This window comes from Typopeltis vanoorti, chromosome 8, assembly GCF_054136105.1.
Source record: "Typopeltis vanoorti isolate ZY-2024b chromosome 8, IOZ_Tvanoo_1.0, whole genome shotgun sequence".
Lineage (NCBI taxonomy): Eukaryota > Metazoa > Arthropoda > Arachnida > Uropygi > Thelyphonidae > Typopeltis > Typopeltis vanoorti.
Genome location: NC_143556.1, coordinates 39,445,033 through 39,469,934, shown reverse-complemented (window position 1 = coordinate 39,469,934; position 24,902 = coordinate 39,445,033). Strand labels below are relative to the sequence as shown.

At 38.0% G+C, this 24,902-nt stretch overlaps 1 protein-coding gene across 1 annotated transcript in view; it reads left to right on the top strand.

Moving 5' to 3' along the window:
* The window catches only part of LOC150103937 (voltage-dependent calcium channel type A subunit alpha-1-like), a 1,762,795-nt gene that overhangs the window by 391,347 nt on the left and 1,346,546 nt on the right, over nt 1–24,902 (top strand). Inside the window, exon 15 of the mRNA XM_090397103.1 lies at nt 1,993–2,110. Within this exon, the coding sequence (XP_090253229.1) occupies nt 1,993–2,110 (118 nt within the window). The remainder of the gene's footprint in view (nt 1–1,992; nt 2,111–24,902) is intronic.

Genomic DNA, 24,902 nt, shown 5'->3' with positions numbered 1-24,902 from the left:
TGGATATCAGAAGAGTGAAACATAACAGTGTTGTGAAAAATGTGGTGTGGGCAGTAGCTCACCTGGTATGATGATGATGAGTTGATACAATAAGTAGAGATGATGAATAGTATGTGGATAATGCAGCATGAAAAGAAGTGCATGTAGTGAATGTGGTAGGAATTTCAGAAACAGATGGAAGAATAGTCTCACCAGATAACTTACAGGAAACTCATTCAATTGAATGGGTTTGCTATGAGTCAATTGGAGAGATTTTTTTTTTTTTTAGGGAATAGAGAAACAATGGAATTAAAAGTAAAGGTGAATTCTAAGAAAGTAAGTAGAAATATGAAATACCAAGAGATGTGAGGCTGAAGGTTGCTGGTGGAGAATGAGATAGTTAGAAACCAGTGGAAGGAGTGAGAGATAATAATGACAGAATGGATATGAAAAATGTTATTTTATTCCTTTTATAAGCCTGCAAATAGACTACTGTTTTCAGATTTGATAACCTTGATTTTGCATGGGGTAGTGAAGTGACATAGTGGATTTGAAGTCAGGTAGCTAGTCATTTGAAGTTAGATATCACTGTGAATATTCTGATCTGATAACAGTTGCCACCTATTTTTGAATCTTGATTAAGGTTTGTGGTCTAAAAAGTTTAGTAACTAGGCAGGAAAGATGAGACATGAAAAAAAATACAAAATACTAAATGCATAAGTTTTTAAATACATCAGATGGTGAGAAATCAAGGTGGGGGGATCAACCCTGGAGATTAAGTAGGAAAGTGGCTTGCAAGGGTTTTAGGGCTAGGCTTTGACTTAGCAATTGTGAATGAAGAGAATTGGTGGTCTAAGTTAATGGTGGGTGCAATGTCAATAAATGCACTCAGGGCTCTATTTTATCCCCTACCCTCTTTCTCCAACATATAAATGATCTACTCTTATTCCGCTAATTCTGTCCACAGCTTTGCTGATAATGCACTTTATTGTCCAACTTAATCAACAAACCATGTTGAATAACCATCCCAAGCTCCAAGATCATCTGCTTATCATCTTTTAATGGGACAAATATAATCTGGTCACCTTCGGTACCACCAAAATTCAATCTTGCCTTTTCTCTCACAAAAGGGATCTAAACTCGCCTATCCTTGCCCTCAGTAATACACAAATCATCAGAATGGATCAGAGCTATCTCCTTGAGCTGACATTTACCTCCAACCTTTCCTGCTATAAACATATCACTGTGTCTTAAAAACTATGCATTCTTTTCCCCTCTAGATGGTGCTTTTTTTCTCATCTAGCTGCTAACTCTCTACAAATCCCAGATCTTCCCATCTTTGGCATACTGTTCATATGTTTGGATGGAGAGAGTGATTTGACTAATAGATGACCCCCCTTCTTCACTAACGCATTTCAAACTCTGTCTAACAGATAGACAATAGACTGTATCATTTCAGATTCGTATCTCTTCTACAAGTATTTCCATTTTACAAACACTGCTCACTGAACTTGCAACATCATTCTGTCACTCTCTGTTAGGCCTCTTAAAAGCAGAGCAGAAGCTATAACCTGCTCTTCAATAAAAATGTCAGTCGCTTCCTTCTTTCTCAATCTTCACCTGCCCCCCCCCCTTCCACATCACCCTGATGTGTTGTAGGTTCTTCTACCCTCTTGTATGGGACCGATATTTAAAAAAAAATGAATTTAAAGAAAGTCATGATATGCACTGTGTGGGTTAGTTTGGGTTTCAACATAGATATCTCCAAATCATAATAGCATTACTATTATGATAATAATAATAGTATTAATTATATTATTACTATTATAATTACTAATAATAATAACTGCAGATGAAATAGGATACTCCAATTTGCTTACTTTAATGTTACAATCCATATATGCTATTCTTGTGTAACAGTTCAAGTTTTATTTTTATTAGCTTAGTGATTTGTTCTTTTATGTATCACGTTATGAGTATTGAGGCAGTTTTAGGACATTTTGTTAATTTTAGATTTTAACTGGAGAAGACTGGAATGAAGTCATGTATCGAGGAATCCAGTCACAAGGGGGAATTGACGGAGGCATGATTTATAGCATCTACTTCATCATTCTCACCCTTTTTGGTAATTGTATCCTTAACTTAAATCAAAATCTCTAGTGTCCATAACTTCAATCAAAATGTTCTAAAATCAGTTTTAACATTATTTCCATATTCTTGATCTTAAGATTGTGTGTATTTCTGGTCAGTTATATTTCAGACTACTTAAACATTGTTTAGAATGAGAATATGTAACACAGCATATGTATATATAGACAAATGATTGGTTTTTCTTTATCCTGAATAATTTTTAAATATCACAGACTACTTTCAATTCCCTTTTTTCTTCTTGCATTTAGGATAACTGATAATATAAATTCAATTATTCATATTTAAGAAAAATCTTAAATATATAGATTGTATTCCTAAATATATAACCCTTATGTATAATTGTAATTTCATTAATTATATATATATAATGATGTTGTTTATGGTTACATTGACTGAATGAACATCTAGCTGTTGCATTGATTGTTTTAATTGATTATATTTATAATAATGTTACATATGTCAGTTTGATAAGTTATATTTACAGAATAATCCAGACAGAGCATATAAAATATAGTATAGTAATGTTCGAATAGGTATTATTTCTGGAACAATTCCCATGTTACTCCTCTAAAATAAACTATTATTTTGATGGCTAATATAGCCTACTTTCAGTTTAAGGGGGATAGTAAATCCCGTATTATTCTGCAGCTGGGTACGAAACTCGGATCAAAATCCAAGAGTTTCATGCCGAAGAACTATCGGCGAGTCCAAGCGTAAGTAATCACTTGGGTAGTACAACACTAGGGCAACTCTGAGCAAAGGTGGAGCAAGCTCCATCACTATCCTTAATATTTTCTCATAATGTAAAACGCAGCTCCTAGGAGATGTATTACTGTTTTACATTATGAGGAGAGGTCACTATCCAGACTGGTTTCGACCCTTATTGAGGTCTCATCAGTGAATAGGTAGACTTGGAATATCAAGGTTTAAGTGAACCGAACTTACATATACCCCTACTAACGAATTGCCAAACTGGTGTACTCATATATTATTATTACTATGATAACGAGCCAAGAGGCTATTTTTCCGGCAACATAAATTAAGTTTAAGGGGATAGTAAATCCCTTATTTTTCTATAGCCGGGTACGAAACTCGGAGATCGAAATCTAAGAGTTTCATACCGAAGAACTATCAGTGAGTCCAAGCATAAGTAATCACTTGGGTAGTACAACACTAGGGCAACTCGGAGCAAAGGTGGAGCAAGCTCCGTCACTATCCTTAATATTTTCTCATAATGTAAAACGCAGCTCCTAGGAGATGTATTACTGTTTTACATTATGAAGAGAGGTCACTACCCAGACCGGTTTCGACCCTTATACATCTTCTAGGAGCTGTGCTTTACATTATGAGAAAATATTAAGGATAGTGACGGATCTTGCTCCACCTTTGCTCCGAGTTGCCCTAGTGTTGTACTACCCAAGTGATTACTTATGCTTGGACTTGCCGATAGTTCTTCGGCATGAAACTCTTGGATTTAGATGGATTTTGATCCGAGTTTCATACCCAGCTGTAGAATAATACAGGATTTACTATCCCCCTTAAACTTAATTTATGTCGTCGGAAAAATAGCCTCTTGGCTCATTATCATAACCTGCTTTCGTTTAGGAGTGCCCCTTTTTTTTACAATGTCATTGGCTCTTTACTGAAATCTTAGGGCATTACTGAAGTGCTATAAAACTAATATATGAAGAATAATATAGGAGGAAATTCAGACATTCCTTTTTGGATATACCTTGTTTTGGATGTTATTTTCTGTCTCCTTATCCCAGCTATATGCATTCATTGAATTTTATTTTGACTGCATATTGATATGGGATAAGGAGACAGAAAACAATGACACCGTAAAAAAAAGGGCACTCCTAAACGAAAGTAGGCTATATTAGCCATTAAAATAATAGTAATGTTCTCTTGAGATAGTGCATAATATAAACTGAATGCTCTTAAGAAAAATTCTGGGTTAAATTCTCAGCCATCACATCAGTAAACAATAAGTTTGTGCTTGATTTTTTTTTTTTTTTTTTTTTTTTCATGTTGAGGCCATACATGAGAGGTTAGTTAATCAACCTAAAGTATGCTAGTATATGTATGGGTAATGGATTGAGAAAGGAGAAACTTGTTTACATTTGCTTTAAAAGCCTACGTAGATGTTGTATTCCTGGGAAACACATAGGGGGAATTGTTGAGGTTATACTTTGAAACCCGCAAAACAAGTTTCTTTTCTTCTCCTTCATCCCTGGTATTCTTCCATGATACAGCAGTAGCAGGAATGAAGGAGGAAGAAAAGGAACTTGTTATGTGGGTTTCAAGGTGTACTGTGAAGGGATATGGGGTGGCAGCCACACATGATCCAACAGACTGAGTATTGAGTGGGAGAATTATGGATGTGATTTCATATGAACATTTGCCATGGAAATATATATAACATACACATATTGCAGAAACCAAATGCTTGCATCAAAGTGGGAGGAGTGAGTTGTTAAGAGATGGTTATTAATCACTCTAATTGTCCTCCTCTTTATCGAGTCAAGCATTTTGAGGGAACTTTTATTGGCCCCCAACTCCAAATATGAGAGCAGTATTCAATAGCTAGGTAGGTTTGTGATTTGTATAAGGTTAACAACTGTTCAGAAGTGAAGTAATATCTTGAGATAAACAGAAATCCAAGTTCTTTAGAAGCTGAGGAGGCAATGGTTGTGATGTGTTTATGCCTGGAGAGGCTTGATGTCAGAGTGATTCCAAGAAGAGAAATCTTGTCTGAAATTTGAGTGTTGTCAAAGGTAATACTAGGAGAAAATGTTTCTTTTTTTGTGAGAAATAAGGCAGAACTGGGTTTTGCAAGCATTGAAATTCACGAGGTTATCTAAACCCCATTGGAGGATGGCTTAGAGATCAGAATTGAATGCAGTGGTGGTTGTGTAGGTTGAGGTGATTTGTGTAGAGTAAAGTTTATCAAATGAAAGGGACGAGTGCAATGTGCTGTCATCTGCAAAACTGTGTGTATTGGGTTGGAGGTCAACTGAAGTAGGTCATTGATATATAGTAGGAAGAGGGTTGGTGAGAGAACAGAACCTTGTGAAAACTCTGGCATTAGTTGAATGGTAAGAGGATAAGGAACCATCTACTATCACACATAGTGTGCATCCAGACAGAAAGCTGGCAGTCCAACTGCAGAAGTCCTGGGACAGACCAGTATGTATAGGAATATGTTTAGGAATTTGTTTAGTAAGCCTTTGTGCCAGACCTGGTCAAAAGCTTTGGAAATATCAAGTGCAACTACTTGAGATTCACCACACTTCCCCATGTCATTTGTCCAGAGATGAGTGATATATGTGCGCAGATCTCTTGTACGCATAAATGACCACCAGTATAGTGGTCATTTATTAGCTGGATGCCTTCAAGGTAGTCTAGGAGTTGGGAATCGATGGTTTTCTCCATTACTTTAAACAGGACTGAGGTGAGTGAGATAGGGATAGTTTGATTTGGCACTCTTCTTGGGAATGGGTCACCAATTTCCAGCTGTGGGATAGATACCAGTGAAGTAAGAAAGTACATATATCCTATATACAGGGGACATAGGATAAAAGTCAGTTCTGGTGCACAAACATTCCAGACAATTTTTGAAGAATGCCATCAGGGCAAGGAGACTTTTTTGTGTCAAATTTGGACAATATTTTACTGATCTCTTTCTCGCGAAAGGATATAAGGGGCATTGTATTATGCAGATGGAATGGTTGGAGGATATTTACCATGGTCAATTATGTGTGCATTGGAGGCAAAGTGTGATGCCAGGAGATTGACTTTTTCTGTAGGTGATGATTCAATAGAGCTATTTGGGTATGATAGGGGTGGGAATAGTGTTGGGCAAAGGTTACAATCAATTTCTTTCGCAAGAGACCAAACGGCTCAGCTGCCATTTGGACAGGCTGCAAATTTCTTGCTTTTTTTTGCTCTTTCAAATCTGTTTAGGAAGCATTCATAGTTTTCTTGCACCTATTTTGAGATTGGGTATAAGCACTAAAGGAGGATGGAGTTCTTGGTGTAAGCCAGCTATGTATGCTTGATTTTTTATTTGTACAGCCTTGGCACATCTTTTGAAGAACCATTCCCACTTTCTTACGAGAGGAAAATATTAGGATAAAAAACATGAATACGTTTTCTTTTTAAGTATGTTATACTACTCAATCCAACAAAATAACATGCTAAAGTTGTTATGAAATTATCCATTATCATGAAACCAAATGTTTATTTCTTATCTTATTGAATAAATTGAGTGATTGGGCATGGAAATGGGGATGTGAGTTGAATGTTGCAAAATGTAAGGTTTTAAAATTTGGAAAACAAAGATGGGATGCAAAATTTATGCTTGGCGAGGATATATTGTTGGAGGTGGAGGAAATAAGAGATCTGGGGGTGATAGTGGATAAGGATCTGAAATTTAGGGGACACACAGCCAAAATTGTGAAGACAACACAAAGGCTTCTGGGAATGATGCGCAGGACACTGACTTGTGGAAGTAGGGAGATTCTTGTTCCGTTGTATAAGGCTTTGATTAGGCCACACATGGACTATTGTGCATGTGTGGCCTAATCTCTGGAATGTCAAGTATGAGGAAAGATTGAGAAGATGTAGTTTGCAGAGTCTGGTGGACAGGAGAAAGAGGGGAGATATGATAGAGACCTGCAATTTAGTAAAGGGTTGTTATAGGATCAATGCTGGAGAAGTTCTACAGAAAATAGTCAGAGATCGGGGAGAACCAGAGGTCATCCCTGGAAACGGTATAAAGAGGGTGTGAGTAGGAGAGTGAGAAGCATTTTTTTTCGTGCAGAGTTCTACATGATTGGAATACCTTGCCTGAGAGTGTGGTGTCTGCAAGGAGTTGGAGTGTGTTTAAGACATGGTATGATGAGCTGTATGTGTGATAAAAGGACCTCCCAGATGAGTTTTTGACTCAGTGAGGTTTTTATGGTAATAATAATAATAATCTTAAACTATACAATGACTGGTATAAAATACGAACATGGAGATTGTGACATAAAGAGATAGAGCCTGATATACCCTGATAGAACTCTGTGTATGTGTGTGGTTTAATCAAGGCCTTATGCAGTGGAGCAATGATCTTGTCTCTGGCATCCTCCTCGTCACAGTAGAAATGGGCTATGCAGCCAATTCTTGCAGTACTATCTCAAAATTTCAGGTACCACTTGCAATTTTGTACTCCATAGTACAAAGTAGGTTTTTTTCCCTCTTCTTTCCCTCCATCCATAAAAATTTATAAACCTTTACCACATTAATATTATGGATGGGATAAGGAATAAATGAAAAACCCACTCCACAGATTATACAATAAACTTTTCAAGCCACTTCAGCACTCCAGTAAGCAAAGTAGCAGTCTCACAATGGGCAATGAAATTCATCAACCAGTGTAGCATCCTTAAAACATTAATCCCACTTATCTGTTCATGTCACCAGCCTATTTAAATATTCATGAAGGACTTGATATCAATTCATCTCCTTTATTCTGGATACTCCTGGCATTAGTATAAAGGATAAAAATGTCACTACTTCTATACCTATCTTTATACCCTCCAGACTCCAGTGATCATAGCATTATCTGATGTCATCCCCATCTTCTCCCAACCACCAATTCCCACAAGAGGCCACCCCTGCTACCAACCACCCTGGGAATTCTAGTTTCCCTGCAATAACACACTGACTGGTTCAGAAAACAGCAATCTCTACAGGTGTCTACGTCCTTCCTCATTCAAATGCAAGTGATCTCTCGAATACAGTTCCTTTCTGTCCTCAAATGCCCTCCAAGCAACCACATATTCCAATCCTCTCTTCTGATGCAATATGCTACTCATTATTACTGCTCTTCTGCTCAGCTCATCATTATCATACCTGGGAAACACACACACACTATCTTTCTTCTCTGCATTTGCTTTTGTACAACCTCAAGCAAGAATCTCAGATCTCTTGCCACCCGATTTACACTGCCTCTCAAGTCATTCGTGCCCACCATCGCAATCATCTCATCCACCCTTTCATCCTGCTTAACCACCTTACCGGCCATTATGGATCAAGCACACATCCTCATGCACTTCGTATCCATCATATATTTCAATGTAATATCAATGGTATTACAATTTTAATATGCACTTCGCATCCATGATAACCTTGACATCAACAGATATCTTAGCCGGTAGCGTAGTTAATTGCCATAGCCACACTTTCCATCGTTCCTCCAGGCAAACACTCCTCTGGCATCCTATCTTGCACACCATGGATCATTGAGTCTCCATATATCATACCTCTTACCACTCTGTCCCTTGATTGCTCACCTCCATCCCTCACTATCTCTCTCTCTCTCTCTCTCTCTCCCCCCTCTAACACTTTCTCTCTGTGTTTCCCTAATTAACTGCCATCCTGGCATCACTCTATTCCTGGTTTCAGCACTTCCTCGCATTCTTCTCATTCCCTCTCTCCTACTGTTTCCATTCTCTCCTCTTCTATCATTCCCATAACTTGCTCTCACTCCTACTCTGATTTGCCTTGCATTCATCTCTTCCATTTGCCTAATCTCATCTTTCACACTTCTCATCTCATTTCTGAGACATTCTACCTCCTCTTTCAGCTCATCTATCTCTCTCTGCAAGTTAGCCACTCTTGCTCCATGCATCCTCCCAATTAAGACCATCTCCGAAAACTTCAAATTATTTAAACTTTCCACACTTCCCACTCTTATTTTTTCATTTACATTTTGCTCGTTATTCTCACCCTCTATCACACTACTCGTCTCTCTAGGTTGAGATTCTCCCAATCCTGATGCAACAAGGTCAGTTATGGTAATTTCTAACTCACTAAGTTCTTCATATTGCCTACATTTTGTGCATATATATACTTCCCCTTCTCTCATCCCCCACATATCCAACTGCCGGGACGCACCCATATCACAAGCACTGCATGCCACAAAATCCTGTAGTATGTTATGCAAAATATAGTCCTTAATATAGGGGAGGACTTGGTGATATGATATTTGCAATTGGAGCTGTAGTGGCCACCATCATCCAAATAGTGCATAGGAACTACTACCACTAAATGCTAAATACTAAACACTCTACTATACAATGTTATACATTCTACTATAAGCTAATTTACTTACACAATACTGTAAGTATAAACTATATTTAACTATACTAAATAACTAAATAATGAAAACTTATCTTTTTTTTCTCTTCCACCGTAGATGCGTCCAGCTCTGACATCACCTTCTCGGTAACTAAATATAACACAATATAAACAACTAAACTCCAAAAGCAGCACCACTGAAGGACATTTGTATTACTGAAAAAAAAAAAAAAAGTAGCACAATTCATGACAGAAGTCACTCTATACACCGATTAAAAACACTTTTTTTTTACACAGCTCAAATCTACTTCCGTGTTCATCTCTAGCGCCCTCTAGCGTCCTCCCAATTTTATCCCACAATGTCATTCTTTCACAATTATTTCTCTTCCTACTGGCTACATAGCTAAAAAATTCCTAATAGACTGGTGAGAGCAGAAATGGTCAATGAATTCAAGGAGTGGTATGATAGACTTTGTGTTTCCTAGGAAGGACTTCTCAGAATGAGTCTTTTGAGAGGCCTGAATAATGATAATAATAATAATAATATCACTTCTCATAATTTGCTTCATTTTGGCTTAATCAGTTCAGCTAAACACATTCCTTCAAAAAACATGCAGCACCATTAATAAATAAGGATACAAGGAACATTTAACATGTTCCTGGTTTCCTTTTTTATTAATGGTGCTGCATGTTTCCTTTTTTTTATTAATAATAATAATAATAATAATAATAATAATAATAATAATTATTATTATTATTATTATGTAACACCTCCAGGGAGTCCAAAGACTCATCGAGGGAGGGCACCTCTACAACACTCTGTCTCCACCAATCCTCCAACCAAGGAGTATAAGGAACATCTAACATGTTCCTGGTTTCCTTTTTTATTAATGGTGCTGCATGTTTCCTTTTTTTTTTATTAAGACAATGACATTGCTCTCCTCTTATTTGCTCGTATCTTTCAGATGTTCAAGCTTGTCCACTTCACTCATTCTATTATTATTATTGTTATTATTATTATTATTATTATGTAACACCACCAGGGAGTCCAAAGACTCATTAAGGGAGGGCACCTCAACACTCTGTCTCCACCAATCCTCCAACCGCAACTACCTTCAACATCTACACCAACACTATCTCATGCCAATCACTACCACTAGTATTTCATAAACAATCACAAACATCCATGCACAAGGCGAGATTCGAACCCTTAGCCTTTTGACTGGAGAACGGATATGCTAACCACAGTCAAGTACAGTCATCACGGCCGCATCATTTAAAAGTAAAATACTAAACCAGGATATCTCTTTTACAGACTCATGCGATAGGCCTATATTATTTTGGCTTCCTTCTTTATCTCAAGATAAAAAAGGAAGCCAAATTTCATGAATACCTTATCCTCACATCCCCTGGAACTCTGCAATGATACTTCACTATCTCTATACAACTTTAGAATTATTATTATTATTATTATTATTAACCTCCATGAAGTTAGATTCATCATGGGAGGTACACACTATTGCATACAGTGCTGATCCAACTGTGCCTTAAAATGATTCCGTGTTTACATTCACAGCACACTCAGGCAATGCATTCCGCTCACCAGTCACTCTCCTCACCAAGAACCTGCTCCTCACTTCTCTGCTCACACCCTCTTTATATGATTTCCAGCTATGGTCTTTTGTTCTACCCCCCCCCTCCCATTCTATGAAAAATCTCTTCCATGTCAGCCTAATAAAACCCTTCACTAGCTTATATGTCTCAATCATATCCTCCCTCTTCCTCCTATTCATGAGGCTTTGCAACTTGCATTCTCTCAATCTGTCCTCGTACTCCACATAACAAAGATCACAGAAAACCTTTGTAAATCTTCTCTGGACCCTTTCCCACATATCCTTGTCACCATGAAAACGCAGCAACCAGATCTGTGTATAATAATCCATATGACCTGATCAAAGCCTTATACAATGGCATTATTACCTCTTTGTTTCTTCATGTCAGGGTCTTCTGCATCATTTCCATTTATTTATTTATTTATTCTCATGGATAAAGGAATACAGAACAGCTATAGGTCAATGTCCAGTCTGAAAAGTCAATCCAAGGCTTCATCCATCACCCTGTGGATCTCCTGTAGGTCACCACTGTGAAATTGGTGCCTTGGGTAATCATTCACAGTATGAGTAATCGTCTGAGCCATGGAAGAACAATCACAGTAAGGGTGGTCTAACAGCCTCCATTTATGTAGTAGGTAGCAACACATGGCGTGGTTAGTTCTGATCCTGTTGATAGATTACCAAATCTTCCTAGGAAGAGCAAAACCAGGCTGTGGAGCACAGGGATCTTCTGCCAGAAAGCCGTTTGTTGAAAGAGTGTTGGACCAGTATTCTCTCCACATGTCAGGTGTTGATGGCAGGGCAGCTGAAGAGAGTTCATCCAAGAACCAGAGAGGCTTTCTAGATTTTAGGTGAAGACTAGATGGATTTACGAGAGTCTGGCGCAGGGGAAGGAGTGGGTTGCTCATTGCTTTATTAAATTATTTAATCGAGGCTTGTCTTCTCCTTATGATTGGTGGAGCAATGTTAGATAAGACAGGCAGCCAGGAGAGAGGAGTGCTTCTCACTGTCCCATAATTGTGTGCATGGTAGAGTTTAGCTGGGTGTCTATAATGTTAGTGTGTACACTTCTTTCCCAGACAGGGGCACAATATTCTGCTGCAGAGAATGCTAGGGCTAGTACAGATAACCTTAGGACTTCTGCACCACAATCCCAGGTTGTTCCAGCAAGCCTTGAAATGATATTGTTTCTAGTTTTAATTTTGTTGGACAGGTTGGTGATGTGCCTTTTATAGGTTAAGCTTCTGTCGAGGTTCACCCCAAAGTATTATGGGTGAGGCTTGTTGTTCTACCATTTTTCCACAGAAAGAAAAGTAGGTGTCGATTTGCCTCTGCATTGTTCAAGTGAAATACTGTGGACACAGTTTTTGTTGGATTTGGCTTTAAGTACCACTGCTTGAAGTACTCTTCCAGGATGTTCAGGTCTGTGTTCAAGGTTGATTCTGGGTTGGCAAAGGAGATAGATTGATGTAGGATCGCTAGGTCATCAGCATATATATACTTGCTTGAATTGGTATGTGGTAAGTCACACACATAGACGTTAAAGAGTAAAAGGGATAACACAGAGCCCTGTGGGAGACCGTTGTGAAGGAACCTGGGCCTGCTCTTTTTTCCACCAATATGGACCCAGATCTTCTGTTGGAGGGAATGTATTTAAAAATCTGGAAAGTTTTTTTTGCATCTTATAATATTTCCTAGTTTTAGGAGGAGGCCCCTGATCCAGACTGTGTCATAAGCTGTTAGGTCAATGAAAGTGGCTCCAGATTTAAGTTTCTTCTGGAAGCCTGCTTCAATCTGTGTTGCCAGGGCCTGATCACAGCAACTTCTTCCTGGCCTGAAGCCAGCTTGTTCAATCGGGAGTGCTCTTTCAATGAGCGGTGAAATTCTTTTCAGGAAAATTCTTTCAAAGAGCTTAAAGGTGGAGCAAAGCAAGGAGATAGGTCATAGATATTTGATATCATTTGGATCTTTCCCTGGTTTGGGCACAGCAATTATTTTGACTTCCTGCCACAGATTTGGTAGTTTTCCAGTCATTATAATTTTTGAGAAAAGGGCAGCCAGCCATGTTTGGCCTTGTTGACCAAGATGTTTTAGGAACTCAGGGAGTATACCATCCACTCCTGCAGCTTTGCCATTCTTGGTAAGTTTTATCTATTTGTACCTCTTCCCGAGATACTGGGTGTACAAGTTCAGGAAGCTCGGGGCCCATCTTCAGGATTTGTCTGATGGAAGATTGCACAGTAATTTTTCTGATAGGGCTGGGATATCTTGCAGGTTTTCAATAAATGATTAGCCATTTGATCAGAAGTTATCTCTGTTGGTTTGTGTGTTGTTGGTTCTGCCCCACCTAATTTTCTCAGAAGTGACCAGCTTTTCTGGCTAGATGTGGTGAAATCGAGTTCATGGATGGTTTGAGATCCATCTTTCCTTTCTGTTTTTATCCAGCATTGCTATGAGCTCCTTAGCAACAGTTGCGTCTTCAGTCTCTTCATATTTGGCTAAAAGTTCCTCAGTTTCTCTACTCCAGCATGGGATGTTTTGTTTTCTGTAGCCTCTAGGAATAGCGGCTTTGGCTGCAGTTTTGATTAGTTTAACAAATCTTGGATGGTAATTATGGGTGGGTGGATTTTCTCTAATGGTTTGCTCAATTTTTTTCTCAAATGCATTCCAGTTGGACCTGCGAAGGTTCCATCTAGCGATTGGTGTTCAGCTGATGACTGGGATTGATGTGCCTGTCTCTATTAGTGTAAGACAATGCTGACTATTAGGGAATCTGTTGAGGATGGTTCTGGTTGTTGGCAGAGGGTGGTCTTCAAAGTCTTTAGAGACTATGCACAGATCTGGGGTGTAGGTTCTGTTCATCTGGCTGAGTGGCGAGTGCCTTCTGCTTGGTATTGTAAATCAAATATAGGTTATATATATATCCATCCAGTTAACTAGATTATTACTGGTGTGATGAGAGTTGAAGTCACCAACATGAATACAAGGTGAGGTTGTGCCCGGTCCATCTGTGCAGGCCAAGATTGCGATGGGGGTTTGTATACATTATAGATGGTGGTATTTTGAACTTTAATACCTATGGAATATTTTGCATCAGGTACACATTGAGTTATGTCCTTGAGGCCATGCTGGATGTCGATTGCCAGGCCATGCTTCAGATGGCAATAAGACAGGAGAATTAAGCCTGGGATCTTTAGTCTATCGAGGACTGTGTCAGGCAAATGGGTTTCCTGGAGAGCCAGGACGTTTGTTTGTTTGTCTCTGGCTATTTTGCTGATGACTTTGGATTTAGATAGTCCTTCTATGTGTAAGGAACACAACTTGAGAGAGTGTTGTTTAAAGGACTGTAACTTATTTTTCAAAGCTTGACCTCCACCCAAACAAGCAACGTGATACTTGGATGTCATTGCTTGTTTGGGTGGAGGGCAAGTTCAAATTTAAAATTCCAGGCCCAAATTTCAAAACCTTTTGTATTTATCATAGTTGCTGTAAGTGGTCCAGGAGGCTTGGTACCTTTGGATGCCTTGTTTGAGACATTAGCTTCATGTTTTGTGTGATTCAACTCTGGGACTTCTTTTGTCTAAAGAACCAGCAATGTACCATAGGGTAACACTACTGCTGGGGGGGGTCACATGGAAAGGCTGTCTCAACTCCCCCCCACATTGCCATTATCCAATGTGATGTCTTCACAACTTGCGCAATATGGCCTCTGAATTTCAGGTCCTTGTCCATCACCACCTTAGCTCTTGCATTTCCTCTATCTCCTGTAAAGTTTCCCCACCAAGTGTACACTTTGCATCCCATTGCTGCTTACCAAAACCTTACACTTTGCAACGTTGAACTGACAGTTCTGCTACTTTATTTAAGTCCTCCTGCAATGCCATAACATCTGCTTGACTATGCATTACTCTCCCCAATTTTGCATCATCTACAAACAGCTGCATATCCCTAGTTAAACTCCTCCCAATACCATTAATATACAAATTGAATAACAATGGTCCCAAAACTGACCCATGCGGTACACCACTAGTGACCCTCCTGTTATGGGATACCTCATTCCCATATACAACTTTCTTATACCCTATCTCATACCCCAATTTTTTGATAACCTACCTGACAGCCAGTCACTGATCCAACACAGAAGCCTGTTATCCAATTCTATCTGTTTCAATTTATTTTATAGTTTGTTGTGTGGAAGCCTATCAAAAGCTTTTGCAAAATCCAAGTAAACACTGTATCTGCATCTATCCTGTATAAAGTATTTGTCTCCTTGTTATAGTACATAAGTAAGTTAGTAAAACAGGATCTCCCCTTAACAAACCCATGCTGATAATCACAAAGAATACTGCTGTTTTCAACCCATTTCTATATCCTACTTCTCAGCAATCTCTAGTACCTTCACCACAACTACAGATATATAGTTTAGCCTATAATTTGAAAGCAGCAGCATTATCACCACCTTTATGCAGTGGAACAATTTTACTTTCTTTCAATTTTACCCTCCCTTGAACTTCTGCTATTGTAAGCCTTTTAATACACAAGCATGCCAGTGTTACTGCCAATTCCCTGGAATTTTCCTTAAGATGCATTGGTGATATGTCATCAAATCCTATCACCTTATTGACATCAAGGTTATTTCCTCAAATACCTCCTGCTCACTCACAATTAAGCCATCCTCTCCTATGTCGCCCAAGGTGGATGGTAGCAGGGGTGACCTCTTGTGGGAAAGGGTACTTGGGAGAAGGGGGGTGACATCAGGTAATGCTGAGTCTGGAGAGGATAATGCTGGGTATAGAAATAGTGGCATTTTTATGCTTTATACTAATGCCAGGAGTATCCAAAATAAAGGAGAAGAATTGGTGGGGCCGATAGCATCAGCCTGGCCAAAGATTATTGGGATCACTGAGATGTGGTTGACAGAAGAGGATATAATAACAGAAATAGAAGTAGCAGGGTACAGCATTTTTCAACAGGATAGGAAGGGAAAGTGTGGTGGTGGAGTATTGCTTGTGATAATTGATGACTTATGTCCTCTAAGAGTGGAGGCTTTGGAAGGCAGTGACACTAATGATTTTGAAAGCATATGGTGTGAGGTAGAGATAGGCAAGACGGGGTATTTAGTGGGGGTGTTGCTACAAACCAAGGGGCACAGAGGGTGGGGACCAGAAGACATTTAGACAGTTGAGCTTGGCAAGTGCAAGAAGAATGATTATTATGGGAGATTTTAACTACAGCAGTATAAATTGGGGAGAGGACGATGCATGTAGCAATAAGGGAATGGAATTTCTAGAATTCTTGAGGGACAGATGTCTTAGGCAACATGTAATAGAGGGAACAAGAGGTTCAAGAGTTTTGGATTTGGTCATAACATCAGAAGAGTTGATAAAAACTGAGATGACATCTCTCACACCAGTTGGAGAGAGTGACTATGTAGTTTTGACTTGGAAGATGAATAGTCATGCAGGAGCATCAAAGAGACAGGGACATATGTGGCATTATAAGGCTGGTGATTATAATAGTCTTACACATCAACTTGGGGAAGTTTCATAGAGGAAGGAATTGGAAGGCTGTAATATCATTAGTGCTTGGGAAATTGTGAAGGAATATTTGTTAGCAGCAATAGCAAGCTGTATTCCACAGGTAAAGAAGATGACACAATTTGGTGTAAAGTGGACGACAAACAATATTAAACAGGAACTGCATGTGAAACATAGGCTATGAAAGAGATATAAGGAGACAGGTGAAGAGTAGATGCATGAAGAATATAAGACACAGGCAAAGAGAGTGACTAGTATGGTAAGGAAGGCAAAACTGGAATATGAGAAGAGATTGGCCCTAAGATCCAAAGAAAATCCTAGAGAATTTTTGAGCTATGTGGCCAGTAGGAGGAGAAATTATTGTGGAAGAATGATATTGTGGGATAAAAATGAAAATAGAGTGACTGATGCAGAGGGCATAGTGGAATTGTTCAATGAACTCTTTATTGGTGTATTTCATCCTGGAGGAGTAAATTTTAATACTAGATATTTCTAATACTCTAGATGTCAGTAAAGCTGTGGGATGGATTGTATTTCACCACAAGTTTTGAGAGAATGTGCTAAAGAACTGACAGCTCCTTTTACCTGGCCTTTCAATGAAAGTCTGGCTACAGAATGAAAAGGTGCCCAGGTAATGGAAGGAAGGTAAGATACTGCCATTGCATAAGGGCGGTAGCAGACTGGAAGTGTCTAATTATAGGCCAGTTTGTGTTTCATCAGTAGTTGTTAAGATCTTGGAGAAATTAGTTAGGAACCGTATACAGCATTGGCATATGAGGGTAATGTTATCTGTGAGAAACAACATTGATTTGTTAAGGGGCACTCCTGTTTTAGTAATATGGTAACCTTTTATAATATAGTTACAAGAGCAGTAGATGAGGGAAAGGCATATACTGCAATTTTCTTAGACTTAGCAAAGGCATTTGACAGGGTTCCACATGATAAGCTGATATTTAAGTTGTAGCACACGGGTTTGGATGTCAGGTTGGTCATCTGGATTCAGGATTGGCTGTCCGATAGGTATCAGAGAGTTGTGTATGGTGGGGCAATATCAAGGAGGCAGAGGGTTACAAGTGGGGTCCCACAAGGCTCAATACTATCAGGGATTGCAGGGGGGGGGGGTATTCAGCTATTTGCAGATGATGTTAAGCTGGGAAGGGTTATAAGCAATAGTGCAGATGTGGTAATCCTGCAGGAAGATTTGAATAAGCTAGACAGATGGGCAAATGAATGGGGGTTCAGTTTAATGCAGTAAAATGTAAGGTCTTGAGGTTTAGGACCACATCGATGGGACGCTGCATACTCTATTGGAGGAAGTAGTGGAGACAAGAGATCTGGGGTTGATGATTGATAGAAACCTGAAATTCAGGGGACATATTGCAAAGGTAGTGAAGGTAACACAGAGGATTTCTGCAATAATGAGAAGGACGCTGACCTGCAGAGATAAAAGAGCTATCATTCTGTTGTATAAGACTCTGATCAGACCACACTTAGGCTATTGTTCTCAGATTTGGTCATCAGGATTTGAAGGGGATAAATTAACTGTGGAAAGGGTACAAAGGCAGATAACAAAGATGGTTTCAGGACTATACAATGATAGTTATGAGGATCGGCTGAGGGAATGTGGACTGCAGAGTTTGGTGGATAGAAGAAGGAGAGGTGATATGATTGAGACTTTTAAACTGTTGAGAGGTGGTTACAGGGTTGACACTGGGGAGTTCTTGCACATGGTTGAACAGCAGGAAGGTGTGATGACAAGGAGCCATCCCTGGAAGTTACAAAAGGAAACTGTGAGCAAGAGGGTGAGGAGTGGTTTCTTTGCATGGAGGGTGGTTGAACATTTGAATGGATTGCCTGATAGAGTGGTGAGAGTGAGAACGGTCAATGAGTTTAAGGAGTGGTATGATAGATTTTGTGTTTCCTAGGAGGGACCTCCCACTGATTATGACTATTATTCATCTTGTACTGTCTAAAGTACCTTCTTTTTCCAGATTTCATGCTTAAATGTAAAATGGATGAATGCTCCTCATTCATCCATTTTATACCTTTAGCCTTTTGGCCTTTGAAATACATTCACAAATTGATACTGTTATGTATTTCTTTGTCAATTTTCCAAACAGCATTTATTTCCTTACTGCTCAACTCTTTGTTCCATGCTGTAACCCCAAGCTGTCTCCTTGTCATAATCACCAGCTTTATAATTCCACATATATGCTTTCCTCAGAAATGTCTGCATTTGACTTGCCACAACACAGTTGATCACTTCATGATCACTTTCACCAAGTGAAGGAAAGTGCGAAACCCCACTCACAATTACATCCTCTGATGAAATGATCAGATCTAAAACTCTCGATCTTTCCGAAAGCCTTGTTAAACTGTGTTTCGAAGGACTTCCCTTGGAGGCCTAAATAATAATAATAATGATAATGATTCCACCCTGGAATCATTATTATTTATAATTATGATTTATAAGTTGATCACTGAATACCTCAGCAATGTATTCTGCAGCAGTTACTGTTCTATCATTTTCATCCATTAAAATAATATTACTATGATCATTCTTCCTTCTACTTGCTACATATCTAAAACCTCTCTAGGATTTTTTTTGCCAGATTTGCCAATTTCTGCTCATACTGCACTTTTGTTTCCTTTATAATTGAGTCACTCTCCTGGCTTGTTCTTTATACTCTTCTCGTTGATTATGACCATTATTCATCTTGTACTGTCTAAAGTGCCTTCTTTTTCCAGATTTCATGCTTAAATGTAAAATGGATGAATGCTCCTCATTTATCCATTTTATACCTACCTTATTTAGCCTTTTGGCCTTTGGAATACATTCATAAATTGATACTGTTATGTATTTCTTTGTCAGTTTTCCAAACAGCATTTATTTCCTTACTGCTCAACTCTTTGTTCCATGCTACAACCCCAAGCTGTCTCCTAAGCTTGTCATAATCACCAACCTTATAATTCCACATATATGCTTCCTCAGAAATGTCTGCATATGACTTGCCACAACACAGTTGATCACTTCATGATCACTTTCACCAAGTGAAGGAAAGTGTGAAACCCCACTCACAATTACATCCTCTGATGAAATGATCAGATCTAAAACTCTCGATCTTTGCGAAACTCGTGTGCCCTCCTTTATGTGCTGCCTGAGATAGTTATCTCTCAAGAACTTGAAAATTTTATTTTCCTTATTCTCGAATGCTGTCTCTTCATTCCAATCTATCCTGCAATAATTAAAATCACCCACAATATTTACCTTTTTTTTTGTTCACTAATCAAAGTTTTTGTACATTTCTTCATCATCACCCTCCACATTAACAGGCCAATAACATCCAACTAAATGTCTTCCTGTCAACCTCCACAAAAACAGTTTTACTGAACACACAGAACTGAATGAAAGCTGGACAATTAGCATGGCATTAGTTGGAGAAAATGGTATAGGAACAACTACTGTAGAGGATATAGTTGAGATTATATTGAGCAGTTCATAAAGGTCTTTCATTCTTGTGAATGTGACATCATGGCGAGTTTTAGACCAGTGGATGTTGAAGAGACCAGACTGCCTGTGAATGAGGAAGAAGTATATGGGGAATTAAGCAAACTTGATATTAATAAGGCTGTGGGACTTGATGATAAATGACTGCATATTTTGAAGGAATTTTCCACTGAGTTGACATCTGCTTTGACATATTTGTTTAATATTTTATGAGTCTCATATTGGGTCAAGTTTCAGAGGAGTGGTAGGAAGGCAATATTGAACTGCTTTATATAAAGGAAGTGACAGAATTCAACCATCAAATTATAGGAGAATTCATGTGTCAAGTGATAGAGTTAAACTGTTGGAAAGCTGGTGAGAATCAGGATCCAGAATTTGGTTGACAATAGTAGTATTATATTTGATGGACAGCACAGATTTGCTAAAGGAAGGTCATGTTTTAGTAATCTACTTACTTGTTGCAATAAAGTGAAAGCGACATGGGAGATGGATACACAGTAGTATATTTAGACATTGAAATGGCTTTTGATCGATTCCTGCATGATAAATTGATAGTCAAACTGGCACAGATGTGGTTGGATATTAGACTATTGTATTGGATTTGAGATGGCTGTCTGATAGGTATGGAAAAAATATGTATTGGGAGCAATATCCCAGAAGAGGAAAGTCACTAGTGGTGTACATTAGAAGTCTTCTTTAGAGTGTCATTGCTGTTTATCCTGTATGTCAGTGATATTGGGGAAGATTTGAATGGGGATATACAGTTGTTTGCAGATCAGGGCTGGATTAACCATTAAGTAAGATAAGCACGTGCTTAGGGCATCATGGAAAGGGGGGAGCACCACAAATAGATGACGAATTTAATTTAAATTAACTTTTAATTAGTTTTTCATTGTTTTTATCTTTTCTTACAGTTACCTACTTTTGATTTTTGTTTCAATAAATAATGACATGTAGAAGGCCTAATAAAACTCTAACCACGTGCATGACGGTTCGTTTACACCGTATTATCACTCACAACGCTTTCTGGCACTACCATTGCGTTAAATGAGGTAATTTTTTATAATTAACGTAACCATTTTATTTTTTATTTTCCTGTCTGTTTTAGGTCTTGTTTTAATAAATTATGTCTTATAAAAGGCTCCAGATGCAAATATAAAACAAATCATGTGGTTGCAGAAATGCGCCTCCTGTAAAAGGCCTAGCTGTCGCAGAAGTACGACTCTGGTAAAATAAGAGTTAATTAAAGCACGAAAGCACAAGATTCAGCTGTAAGCCGAAAATTAAATTATGTGAGTATATAAACATACCCCTAATTTAACAAAAATCTTAGGAAGAACACTTGTTGTTGTTGAGTCCATTGAAGAGCTTCTAGATATGACCGTGGATCTGTAGAACTGCTTTGCCAATCTGTTGAACTTTGATGAAGTAGAGCTTTTCTCTAGAGTTATTGTCAATTTTCTGTAGAGCAGCAGCAGTTGCCGGACAAGGATAGATATGGGCAGGTGTTAGTTCAGCTCCTGGACAGTTCTTGCATGTTTCATAGCTCCTACTACTACTACTACTGTCTGACTGTAGTAGTCAGACAATTTAAAATGTCCCATCCTTAGTCTGGTGATGATTGTAGTTATTTCTCTATTTTCATTAATTTCACTGATTTCATTCTACTTCTTCATAGTTTGTTTTACCAATCTTATTTTGGTGACAGAGTTAGCATCAGTTACTGATAGTGGGTGTAATTTTTGAGGTAAGTATCTTCTTCTTTGGCTAGTCTGTCTGCTCTTACTGCCTTCAATATTTACGTGGGCTTGTATCCATTGCAGTGCACAGTTCTTATTTTTCAAATTTAAAGTTGTTATTAGTTCATGAATTTCTTGTGTGAGTTTTGTTTTTCCATTTTTTAATGCATCTAGTGCAGATTTTGAGTTGCTATGGATGGTTGTTCCTTCTGTAAGTTTTATTACTGGATTCGAGAGAGAGAACTTGAGCTGTTTGTATGGCTGTTAGTTCACAAGTGAAATTTGAAGCTATATTGCCAGCTGTGGTTTTGATTTGCTTTTCCTCGCCTCCAAGTACAGTTTGAAAAAACCCTGAACCTCCTTCGTTGAGTGATGGATACTACACTGATGGATTATCTTCATCAGATGATCCATCAGTGTAGGCAATGATATGGTTTAGATTATTTAAGTGATGTATTCAAATTAAGTGGATATTGAATACAACATTATTTTTTTTTTATTTCAAAGCCAAATAGAGAAACTACAAGAGTTTCATGTGGAATATGGAGACTATAAAAGTTTCGGTAGATCCAAGCGTAAGCAAACCTTTCATGATAGGGGCAACTCGTGGTAAAGGTGGAGTAAGTTCTGATCACTTTCCTTAGTATTTCCCATAATGTAAAGCACATCTCCTTGTAGACTTGTATGATGCTATACATTATGGGGGGGGGGGGAGAGTCACTTCCCAGACCGGTTTCGACCTTTGTTGAGGTCTCATCATTGGATAAGTAGCAGATAGGTTATTTCAGTAAGTGATGTATAGTGTCAAGTCCTTTTCTTTTATTTTCTTGCTGTAATCCTTTTTTTGAACAAGGTTTTAGGAGATTTAAGTTGTGTTTTTTGGTAGAATAGTGATAAAGAATGGCTTTTGCTTATTTCAATTGACAGGTGCTCTAAGTCGATCTGTTTTCTAATTTCACAATCGTATTGTAAAGTAAATGATCTCTTTAGTCTAGATTTTCTTGTCCAGGCATGGAAAGTCCTGAGTGAGATGTGTTCCTGTTGTTGACTCCTGATTCTATTAGTGAATTTAGCTGTGGAGAGTTTTCTTCTGTCTTCTAGTATGTGAAGCCCACACTCTTGTTGAGCTTTTAAATTATTTGTGGATGAGACTGCACCTACAATAATTTTTGCTGCCCTTGATTGTACTCTGTCAAGTTTTTCTTTTGAGCTAGTAGAAGCAGGAGCCCAGATTGCTGAGGCATATTCCATAGTGGGTCGTATGAGTGCCATATATGTAGTTTTGAGTGCCTTTGGTTTTGCACCCCACTTTATTCCACAAAGCCTTTTGATGATATTAAGCTTTTTAAGAGCTTTATTAGATATATTTATAATATGAGTTGTAAATCTCAGTTCAGTATCTAGGGTTAGGCCTCCATATTTTGAAGACTGTTTTTTCTATTTTGGTATTATATATTTTGATTTGGAGGTTGTAATTGTGTCTTTTTTTCTATCAATGGAGAAGATGCTCAGTTTTGTTTTTTCTGGGTTTATCTGTAATTTAAGTTCCTTTGCCCATCTTTCAAAGCCTTTTATTGAATTGTTCAAGACTTTTTTAGATTGTTAAGGATTACTGCTTGTGTGCCAGATTGCTATATCATCTGCATAGCATGCTATTTTTATGTCATTTATTATGTGAAGATAGATATTGTTCATATAGATAAGAAATAGGAGTGGGCTTAAAACAGAGCCATATGGAACTCCAGCCCAAGTTTGATGCCTGTTGAAATAAATTCCATTAACTTTTACTTTCATTTTTCTTCCTTTCATGAAATCTGAAATCCAAATTAATGCATTCCTCCTTATTCCAGTGTCGTATGCAATTTTTATTAACTTTTGTCTCCAGATGTGATCGTAGGCAGCTGTGAGATCCAAGAATATTGCTGTTGTCTTCTTTGGTGGTTTTTCTTGAAAGCCATCTATGACTGATTGGCAAAGATAAAATAGTTGATCTTCTGTAGTGTGTTGAGATCTGTACACAGTTTGGTAGAAGTTGATCTTGTTATTTTCTAAGAGCCAATTTATAAGTCTGGTATGTATTAGTCTTTCCTTTAGTTTACAGAGAATCTAGTCAAAACTATTGGTCTGTAGCTTTTACAGTCACTAGGGTTTTGGTCAGGTTTTAGTAAGGATATTTGACAGTAGATTGAAGTTTAGAGGGCATATTGCAAGTGCTGAAAAAAACTGTACATCATATTGCTGCTATGATAAGTAGTATGCTGGCATAGGTATAAGAAGGTAGTTGTGCCACTGTATAAAACACTGAAATATTGTGCTCAGATTTAGTCACCTAGTTTTCATCGTGATGTGGATACATTGGAACTGGCCCGAGTAACTAATACAATATCAGGACTCTGGAGAGAAGTCCGCATGGTGGCTATGGAGAAATGTTAAAGGAATGTAAATTACAGAGTTTACTAGATAGGGGGAAAAGAGGTGATATGATAAAAAGTGTTTAAGTTAGTGACTGGATTTTATTACAGCGAGGATTATATAAAGAGTAGAATCCTCGCTGTAATAATCCATGAAGCCATCAGTAGAAGTTGGGTGAGATTGTAGTGAAGACAGGTATGAGGAGAAGATTTTTAACATGGAGAATTGTGGACGAATGTAACACATTTCTGGAATATGTTGTTAAAGGAGATAGTGTTTAGGATTTTGAGATTAAGTATGATATATATGTTGTCAGTTGAATGAACCTTACATGATCAATTTGCTGAGTCCATGGAGCATGTGGTAATGATAATTACAGAGGTATTGATCTTCTTTCAACCTCCTTGATAATCTGCACAAAACTTGTCCACAAAATTATAAATGAGTTCTTGCATCATAATCATTAAATGATAATCAACAAGATTGAAGATCTTGTACAGATGGAATATCTGCAGGGCAACAAGTGAAAGAAAAATCAATAGAATATAACACTCTGGTTTTTTATATGTTTTATAGAAATACAAATATTTGATAATATAAAATAATTTTAAATAATAGTGGAAAGAAAATTAGAACACAGACACTGAAGCTTATCCGGATATTTATACAGATAATCTGAAATGAAGAATGGAATTAGACAGGGTGACTCATTGAGTCTCTCCTACTGTTAAATATTTTAATGGATAAAATAATAGCAGAACTAAAAGATAAGACATTAAATGGAATAAAAATTGATAATAATGTAGAAAATGTAATCTGCTATGCAGATGACATA